Source organism: Salmo salar, chromosome 07, assembly GCF_965601325.2.
Source record: "Salmo salar chromosome 07, fSalSal1, whole genome shotgun sequence".
Taxonomy (NCBI): Eukaryota; Metazoa; Chordata; class Actinopteri; order Salmoniformes; family Salmonidae; genus Salmo; species Salmo salar.
In genome coordinates, this window is record NC_138297.1 from 7,462,157 (window position 1) to 7,472,334 (window position 10,178).

General features: G+C 44.2%; 1 protein-coding gene across 4 annotated transcripts; it reads left to right on the plus strand.

Annotated features, from left to right (window-relative positions):
* Positions 1 to 572: 572 nt before the first annotated feature.
* LOC106608489 (L-rhamnose-binding lectin CSL1) lies at positions 573 to 9,817 on the plus strand. 4 transcript variants are annotated; one of them, XM_082977340.1, is made up of 13 exons: positions 573 to 611; positions 1,231 to 1,300; positions 1,417 to 1,479; positions 1,860 to 1,974; positions 3,399 to 3,514; positions 5,343 to 5,390; positions 5,487 to 5,622; positions 6,277 to 6,386; positions 7,813 to 7,857; positions 8,061 to 8,190; positions 8,331 to 8,437; positions 9,405 to 9,463; positions 9,570 to 9,817. In XM_082977340.1, exons 1-12 carry the CDS (start codon positions 588 to 590, stop codon positions 9,416 to 9,418), a joined length of 978 nt encoding a protein of 325 aa, XP_082833466.1. In that variant the 5' UTR covers positions 573 to 587; the 3' UTR covers positions 9,419 to 9,463; positions 9,570 to 9,817. The 4 variants fall into 4 exon arrangements, with proteins under 4 accessions (XP_082833466.1, XP_082833467.1, XP_082833468.1 ...); XM_082977343.1 differs by lacking the exon at positions 573 to 611 and adding an exon at positions 970 to 1,150 and having other exon boundaries at positions 1,277 to 1,300; XM_082977341.1 differs by lacking the exon at positions 1,860 to 1,974 and having other exon boundaries at positions 1,417 to 1,498.
* The last annotated feature ends 361 nt before the right edge of the window (positions 9,818 to 10,178 follow it).

A 10,178-nucleotide genomic window follows, 5' to 3' on the forward strand; every position in this document is an offset into this window, starting at 1 on the left:
CAGGTAAGAGTCTTGTTGGTGGAAGGGAAGGGGACAGGTAAGAGTCTTAGTGTCCTTAGTTGTGTGTATGTAGTCCTATATGTGTATTCAAATGTATTAAAATACACCAAGTCCTCTCTTTATGCTGTTCAGATCTGATCAGAGTTACAGACCAACCACTACAGTGCAAAACTTCACCATCAGAGTTTATAGATGAGACAGAGTTGTTTTCAATCAAAATCCCAAAATATTGTCTGGAACATTGCTCCTCCCCTGAGTGAATATTGACTCCTCCCCTGAGGGACTGTTGACTCCTCCCCTGAGTGAATATTGACTCCTCCCCTGAGGGACTGTTGACTCCTCCCCGGAGTGAATATTGACTCCTCCCCTGGGGGACTATTGACTCCTCCCCTGAGGGACTGTTGACTCCTCCCCTGAGGGACTGTTAACTCCTCCCCTGAGGGACTATTGACTCCTCCCCTGAGTGAATATTGACTCCTCCCCTGAGGGAGGATTATTATTCTGTGTGTAAATCGGGGACACTCCATGTAGTATGATATGTTACGTTTTGTACATAAGACATGGTTACTTAGGTCAAAAACGAAAGGATGGTAGTCATTCGGGGTGGACAGGTAGGTGTATAACATCTAGCAACATTTTTCTAATTTGCAACTTTTCAACTACTTACTACTTTTTTGTTATTTTGCAGTTACTTAGCATATTAGCTAATCCTTCCCCTATTCATAACCTTAACTCTTTTAGCTAAACCTTCACCTAATCTTAACCCCTCACCCCTAGCCTAGCTTACGCTAGGAAGTAAATAGACATTTTGATTTTGTTACAGCCGTGGGTAGTTGTGAAATAGATAACGTCTGACATACTCTTTCAACCAATCGGCATCCAGGATTAGACCCGCCCGTTTTATAATCTTTCTTTCATCCTCATGCTATATTGACTGAAGGTGTGTGTGTGTTTGGGGGGGGGGGGGGATTGGTCAACAGAGTAAAGAGGGAATATGTTCCAGTAACTGCTCATGCGTTCAACTGTTATTCATATCTCACTACGTGGGCAAAACCATTCAAAACAGTCAGACACTCAGAAGCTGTTTCTCCTATAGAGATCCCTGATAAAATAGACAGAATGCTCCTTGGACAATCAATTTTATTCGCCGGTAAGTCTCCACTCTTCTAATTTCTCTTCGTTTTTTCATCCTTTTCCTCTCTCCTCCTCTCAACCTCTAACGTGCTCCAGGGGCTTCACATTTATAAAGAGTATATTCTCTTGTGTGTTCTTCCAGTGCTGCAGGCCAGCCTCTTTCTGGGTAAGTCTAATCATCTTACAGTGATTACGGATGGTATGTGTAGCTCGAGGCTGAAAACCCTCATCGAGGTGACAGAGAATAAAAGGTGAAAGAAGATCATTGTTTTCCTGTTCCAGGTTATGGAATGTCAGAGATTGAACGCAGGTTCCTGACGTGTGCTGATCCCAGCCTCCAGTGTGGTAAAGTAACTCCAGTGTGGTAAAGTAACTCCAGTGTGGTAAAGTAACTCCAGTGCGGTAAATTAACTCCAGTGCGGTAAAGTAACTCCAGTGCGGTAAATTAACTCCAGTGCGGTAAAGTAACTCCAGTGCGGTAAAGTAACTCCAGTGTGGTAAAGTAACTCCAGTGCGGTAAAGTAACTCCAGTTTTCCATCAGAACCTTAAGCTCCTAGTATATCTACACCTGTGGACTGAGTTTCTTTTTACAGGGCAGTTTCCCGGACACAAAAGTCCTGGACTAAAAAGCACTTTCAATGGAGATTCTGTTCTTTTTAGTTGAGGAAACTAGCCTCATATGGATTAGCAAGTGTTAAACCAACTCTTATGTGTGTCTGTGTAGATTACGGTGTGATCATGGTGTATGGGGTCAAATTCCGCACTATTGAGAAGTTGTCATCAAACGAGAGCCCTAAAGCCTGCTCCGATACAGAGGCCTTCAACGGTGTGTCTAATAGGTCTGTGTACACACGCATGCGCGCACACACACACGGAAAGTACACAACTTCAGTCAATAGCAAGCTCACTGAGTGTATAATGTTTGCAATGTTCTACTAACAACATTGTTTATTTCCCAACTTCAGTGTCCTGTTGGCATGTTTCCAGCAATTTTACAGTAATCGGGCCATATCCACAAAGCGTCTCAGAGTAGAAAATGTGTCGTAAGCACTGAGAATAGATACAATTTACTCCTACTCTTATGGGTAGAAATAAAAGCTAGATATTAAACCTCTTTAGTCATAAGAGTCCTACCCTAGTTGACAGATACTGAGGAGACCACATGAGCTGTCCTAACCAGTTCAGAGTTACCAGCAGGTGTGTTGATATAGAAAAAGTAGCCAGTGGTTCATAGAGAGGCAATTGCTTTGGAGATATTAAAATTATGTTTAGATACTCTCAGACCATGAGAAACAAGATTCTCTGGTCTGATGAAACCTACATTGAACTTTTTGGCCTGAATGCCAATCATCATGTCTGGTTGAAACTTGGCACCATCCCTACGGTGAAGCATGGTGGTGGCAGCATCATGCTGTGGGGATGTTTTTCAGAGGCAGGCACTGAGACTAGCCAGGATCGAGGGAAAGATGAACGTAGCAAAGTACAGAGAGATCCTTGATGAAAACCTGCTCCAGAGCTGGGGCGAAGGTTCACCTTCCAACAGGACAACGATTCTAAGCACAAAGCCAAGACAACGCAGGAGTGGCTTTGGGACAAGTCTCTGAATGTCCTTGGGTGGCCCAGCCAGAGCCCGGACTTGAACCCGATCGAACATCTCTGGAGAGACCTGAAAATATCTGTGCAGCGACACTCCCCATCCAACCTGACAGAGCTTGAGAAGGTCTGCAGGGAAGAATGGGAGAAACTCCCCAAATACAGATGTGCCAAGCTTGTAGCGTCGTACCCAAGAATACGAGGCTGTAATCGCTGCCAAAGGTGCTTCAACAAAGTACTGAGTAAAGGGTCTGAATACTTATGTAAATGTGATATTTCTGGAGATTTTCTCCTTATAAATGTGAAAATATGAAAAATCTGTTTTGCTTTGTCATTATGGGGTATTGTGTGTAGATTAATGAGGAAAAAAAGACAATTTAATCCATTTTAGAATAAGGCTGTAACGTAACAACATGTGGAAAAAGTCAAGGGGTCTGAATACCCTCAGAATGCCCTGTATGTAACCAGTCCCTGTATTAGTTCAGCCATATGGGAATCTTATCAAGAACAGCTTCACAGCAAAACTGAGCTGCACTGAAAAAGAAAGTGGTCCTAAAACTGATAGCACAGAGAGGGGAAATGGAGAGAAATAACATCATGCTTTCTAAAACCTGAGTAAGGACAGTGTCGGAGGTGTTTTAGGTGTGTGACATTACTACTGCTCATCCAGGTGTGATGGAAATGGGAAGTGTGAGGTGGCGACCTCCGGCAGTGTGTGTGACCTCTGTAACTCTGCACACCTGACTTATATCTTCCTGGACGTTACCTATGGCTGCCTGGAGAGCAGTGAGTAACACACACACACACACACACACATACACACTCACTCACTCACTCACTCACACACAGACACACAGACATACACACTCACACATACAGTTGAAGTTGGAAGTTTACATACACCTGAGCCAAATACATTTAAACTCAGTTTTTCACAATTCCTGACATTTAATCCTAGTAAAATTTCCCTGCCTTAGGTCAGTTAGGATCGCCACTTTGTTTTAAGAATGTGAAATGTCAGAATAATAGTAGAGAGAATGATTTATTTCAGCTTTTGTTTCTTTCGTCACATTCCCAGTGGGTCAGAAGTTTACATACTCAATTAGTATTTGGTAGCATTGCCTTTAAATTGTTTAACTTGGGTCAAATGTTTCGGGTAGCCTTCCACAAGCTTCCCATAATAAGTTTGGTGAATTTTGGCCGATTCCTCCTGACAGAGCTGGTGCAACTGAGTCAGGTTTGTAGGCCTCCTTGCTCGCACACGCTTTTTCAGTTCTGCCAACAAATGTTCTATAGGTTTGAGGTCAGGGCTTTGTGATGGCCACTCCAATACCTTGACTTTGTTGTCCTTAAGTCATTTTGCCACAACTTTGGAAGTATGCTTGGGGTCATTGTCCATTTGGAAGACCTATTTGCAACCAAGCTTTAACTTCCTGACTGTCTTGAGATGTTGCTTCACAATATTCACATAATTTTCTTCCCTCATGATGCCATCTATTTTGTGAAGTGCACCAGCTCCTCCTGCAGCAAAGCACCCCCACAGCATGTTGCTGCCACCCCCGTGCTTCACGGTTGGGATGGTGTTCTTCAGCTTGCAAGCCTCCCCCTTTTTCCTCCAAACATAACGATGGTCATTATGTCCGAACAGTTCTATTTTTGTTTCATCAGACCAGAGGACATTTCTCAAAAAAGTACGATCTTTGTCCCCATGTGCAGTTGCAAACTGTAGTCTGGCTTTTTTTATGGCGGTTTTGGAGCAGTGGCTTCCTTGCTGAGCGGCCTTTCAGATTATGTCGTTATAGGACTCGTTTTACTGTGGATATAGATACTTTTGTACCTGTTTCCTCCAGCATCTTCACAAGGTCCTTTGCTGTTGTTTTGGGATTGATTTGCACTTTTCGGACCAAAGTACGTTCATCTCTAGGAGACAAAATGTGTCTCCTTCCTGAGCAGTATGATGGCTGCGTGGTCCCATGGTGCTTATACTTGCGTACTATTGTTTGTACAGATGAATGCGATATCTTTAGGCATTTGGAAATTACTCCCAAGGATGAACCAGACTTGTGGAGGTCTAAAAAATAAAAATCTGTGGTCTTGGCTGATTTCTTTGGATTTTCCCATGATGTCAAGCAAAGAGGCACTGAGTTTGAAGGTAGGCCTTGAAATACATCCACAGGTACACCTCCAATTGACTCAAATGATGTCAATTAGCCTATCAGAAGCTTCTAAAGCCATGACATCATTTTCTGGAATTTTCCAAGCTGGTTAAAGGCACAGTCAACTTAGTGTATGTAAACCTCTGACCCACTGGAATTGTGATACAGTGAAATAATCTGTCTGTAAACAATTGTTGGAAAAATTACTTGTGTCATGCACAAAGTAGATGTCCTAACCAACTTGCCAAAACTATGGTTTGTTAACAAGAAATTTGTGGAGTGGTTGAAAAACAAGTTTTAATGACTCCAACCTAAGTGTATGTAAACTTCCGACTTCAACTGTACATACGTGCTCACACACATTCTCACACACACACACACATAAATATGCTGAATCTTTTTCTCTATATGATGTATGTGTGATGTGTTTGTATCAATCAGATTTTTGTCTTCCACAGAGATGGTGACTACCTGTGAGGGTGCCGGTGTGGTGCATTTGGAATGTGGTAAGAAACAACACTCTGCGTGTCAATCAATCGGTTACTTAGTTGAGTTGACTCGTGAGTCTCTCATGCTCCCTCTTCTCTCGCTCTCTCTCATAGGAGATGGGGTGGTCTTTCTTCAGAAAGCACTGTATGGACGCACAGACAGCCAGACCTGCAGTCAGGGACGGCCTCAGAGTCAGCTGACTAACACAAAGTGTTCCCAGGAAGGAACTCTGGCACTCTGGTCACAGAGGTACACACACACACACACACACACACACACACAAACACAAAAACAAACAAACAAACAAACGTGCAGGTCCAAGTCAAATCACTCCAGATCCAAGTTAAATCCAGGTCAGGAGGCTCCGTCAAAACCATCCACTAGGGTGCAAACAAAACAAGTACCTGGAGCTAGAACCCAGGTCTATATGACAGACTGCTGCTGTTTAGACCACAGCACCATCCATCCACATTTAGTTATCAAGGCAAGTCTTAATACATCTCAAAACTTAACAGTGTAGTCGTTTTTCTGTTTTCAACCTTAATGTAACCAATCAGAATGAATGCCTGAAGTTAATTTTTGAGTTGTTTGTGTCCCTAAACCCTGGTATGCCTAAACCCTTAACTTAACCCACATCGCCACTAGGGGCAACGCTATTACCATCAAGTATGCTTCCATTTAAAACAACTTCAAAATTTGACGTGTGAGAAATGTGGACAAACGTCTAATTTTGCAGTGAGACTATGTGAGCTTGTTGATCAAATCAGCATCAAGTACAGGGGCTCAGAGGGCTCAGAGGCCAACCACTCAGACAAGCTCCAGATATCCGTTTTTACAGGTTATGTTGGAGTTATGTTGTGGCTTTGTTATGGTTCTAATGGTGTTGCTCTGTGGTTGTTCCAGGTGTGACGGGAAGCAGATGTGTGAGGTGAACATGAGAGTGAATCACATCTCTGACCCTTGTTACGGAACCTACAAATACCTGGACGTCACCTACATCTGCCTGCCTGCTCGTCAGTATTCTCCCTCAGGCGCTCTCCCTCTCCTGTCCAATGGGCTTGTCGTTCACTTGATACCACGCACAGGTTGTTGTTCACTGCCATTCCACTTCTGACACCTATATTGTACTTGTACAGTGGACAACAACCTGCTCGTGGTGTCTAGTGAACAACTAGTCAATTGAAATGTGCTTGTGCATGATACAAAGTAGTCAACACTTTTTCATGAATGGAGCCCCATACTGTGTTGTCACAATCTTCTCTTTGATTGCTCCTCCCACCTCTCTTTGATTACATTACTCCTCCCACCTCTTTGATTACTCCTCCCACCTCTCTTTTATTACTCCTCCCACCTCTCTTTTATTACTCCTCCCACCTCTGATTACTCCTCCCACATCTCTTTGATTGCTCCTCCCACCTGTCTTTGATTACATTACTCCTCCCACCTCTCTTTTATTACTCCTCCCACCTCTTTGATTACTCCTCCCACCTTTCTTTGATTGCTCCTCCCACCTGTCTTTGATTACATTACTCCTCCCACCTCTCTTTTATTACTCCTCCCACCTCTCTTTGATTGCTCCTCCCACCTTTCTTTGATTGCTCTTCCCACCTTTCTTTGATTGCTCCTCCCACACTTTCTTGCTCTTCATCCTTTTCCTTATCCCCCATTATCTCAGCAGCATTGCTGATGTTGTGTCTTAGCAGCAGGGCTGATGTTGTTTCTCAGTAGCAGGGCTGATGTTGTTTCTCAGCAGCAGGGCTGATGTTGTGTCTTAGCAGCAGGGCTGATGTTGTGTCTCAGCAGCAGGGCTGATGTTGTGTCTCAGCAGCAGGGCTGATGTTGTGTCTCAGCAGCAGGGCTGATGATGTGTCTCAGCAGCAGGGCTGATGTTGTGTCTCAGCAGCAGGGCTGATGTTGTGTCTTAGCAGCAGGGCTGATGTTGTTTCTCAGCAGCAGGGCTGATGATGTGTCTCAGCAGCAGGGCTGATGTTGTGTCTCAGCAGCAGGGCTGATGTTGTGTCTTAGCAGCAGGGCTGATGTTGTTTCTCAGCAGCAGGGCTGATGTTGTTTCTCAGCAGCAGGGCTGATGTTGTGTCTCAGCAGCAGTGCTGATGTTGTGTCTTAGCAGCAGTGCTGATGTTGTGTCTCAGCAGCAGTGCTGATGTTGTGTCTTAGCAGCAGGGCTGATGTTGTGTCTCAGCAGCAGGGCTGATGTTGTGTCTCAGCAGCAGGGCTGATGTTGTGTCTCAGCAGCAGGGCTGATGTTGTGTCTCAGCAGCAGGGCTGATGTTGTGTCTCAGCAGCAGTGCCGATGTTGTGTCTTAGCAGCAGTGCCGATGTTGTGTCTCAGCAGCAGGGCCGATGTTGTGTCTCAGCAGCAGGGCTGATGTTGTGTCTCAGCAGCAGGGCTGATGTTGTGTGTGTGCGTTGTGTTTTCAGAGACCAGTATCACCTGCGAGGGCTCAACCAGCTCCCTGGACTGTGGTGAGCACACGATTACACCCACAAACACCCTCACCCATCCCCCTCAGCCCTCCCCGTGTAGCTAAGGGTACAATTCAATTATTGTGTGTGTGTGTGTGTGTGTGTGTGTGTGTGTGTGTGTGTGTGTGTGTGTGTGTGTGTGTGTGTGTGTGTGTGTGTGTGTGTGTGTGTGTGTGTGTGTGTGTGTGTGTGTGTGTGTGTAGGTAAGGGTGTGATGAAGGTGCTTCATGCTAACTACGGCCGTAGAGACGGCTCTACCTGTTCTGCTGGACGCCATGAGCTCAGCAACCAGAACTGTCTGCAACCCAAAACTCTGAACGTTGTCAAACAATGGTACACTCTCCCTCTCTATCCATTTCCCCATCTCTCCTCTCTAGTTTGGGGATGTCAGTGGTGTTGAAAGGTGGTATACAAATATCCCCCCTGTGTGTGCATGTGTGTTATAACTGTGTTATAAATGTGTAACTCTGCAGGTGTGAGGGAAAGAGTCAATGCACTGTGGGGCTTGATCCGGTCTTCGGGGACCCCTGCTACGGAACCTACAAATACCTGGAGGTTTCCTACACCTGTCTGGAAGGCAGTGAGTACAAAACAGCTATCAGCTAAGTGCAGAAGAAGGAGAAGAGAGGAGATGAGGGAAGGAGAGGAGATGTGGAAGGGGATTAGATGAGGAAAGAGAAGAGGGGAGGAAAGAGGAGAGGAAGGAGATGAGGGGAGGAGATAAGGAGGGGAAGGTGAGGAAAGAGAGGAGAACGGGAGAGGAAGAAGAGAAGATGAGGAGAGGAAGAAGAGGAGATGAGGAAGGAGATGAGGAGATAAGGAGGGGAAGGTGAGTAAAGAAAGGAGACCAGGAGAGAAGAGGAGATGAGGAGAGGGAGATGAGTAGATGAAACAAGAATAGGAAGGAGAGGAGAGATGAGGAAACAAGAATAGGAAGGAGAGAAGATGAGGAAATGAGGAAGCTACTGTAGACTATTGAGATGATAGAGAGGAGAGGAAGCTACTGTACTGTTAACATGATGCAGAGAAGATGAAGGAGAAGAGGAGGAGAAGAAGAGGATAGGGGAGATGAAAGAGAGGAGGCGTGGAGAGGAGGAAGTCTTTGTAGACGATTGAAATGTAGGAGAGGTGATGAAGCCACTTTAGACTATTGAGATAATAGAGAGGAAGCCACTGTAGACTATGGAGATAATAGAGAGGAAGCCACTGTAGACTATGGAGATAATAGAGAGGAAGACACTGTAGACTATGGAGATAGTAGACAGGAAGCCACTGTAGACTATGGAGATAATAGAGAGGAAGCCACTGTAGACTATTGAGATAATAGAGAGGAAGCCACTGTAGACTAGGGAGATAATAGAGAGGAAGCCACTGTAGACTATGGAGATAATAGAGAGGAAGACACTGTAGACTATGGAGATAGTAGACAGGAAGACACTATAGACTATGGAGATAGTAGACAGGAAGCCACTGTAGACTATGGAGATAGTAGACAGGAAGCCACTCTAGACTATGGAGACACACCCTCTGACTGTAACCTACCTTAGCCCTTACAGTGTAATGATGGCCTGGCTCGGCTGCTGCCACTTCCTGTCCGCCTCCATCGGTGAGTCCTGTCTACTCTACTGCTGGTCTACATATGAACCCATATTAAGTGATGTGATAAACGCATGACTGAATCTTTTTATTTGTGTCTTTCTTTCATTCAACAGAAGAACTCCGACTGGATGCCCTTTTTACTCTGGATTTACTCCGTAATCAAACACGATGAGTCACTGATAAATCAACTAAGCAATCAATCAATAAATCAATGTGCAAACTAGTGAATGTAGGTTGTTGTGTAGCCAGCTCATTTTCAGACCAGTGTTTTTAGAGAACACAACCCTACCTATGTTATTGATTTGGATGTCAAAAAAATATGTTACAATTAAAATAAAATGAATGTGAGGCAGCTGAGAAATTGACTTTTTCTTCTGAGACTGAGAACGTTTTTTGTTAACGTTTTACCATGTTAGTAGTGACTCTAGTCTGGAAGACTATTTACACAGAATGGACACTTTGCATTGGTATTACACACTTCAATACTCAGGAAGTGATTATAGCCTTAGATAAGAAAAGGGTGTGATTAGCGAATAAAAATAAATAAATATATAATATATATATATATATACATACAGTTGAAGTCGGAAATGTACATACACTTAGGTTGGAGTCATTAAAACTCCTTTTTCAACCACTCCACAAATTTTTTGTTGACAAACCATAGTTTTGGCAAGTCAGTTAGGACATCTACTTTGTGCATGACACAAGTAATTTTTCCA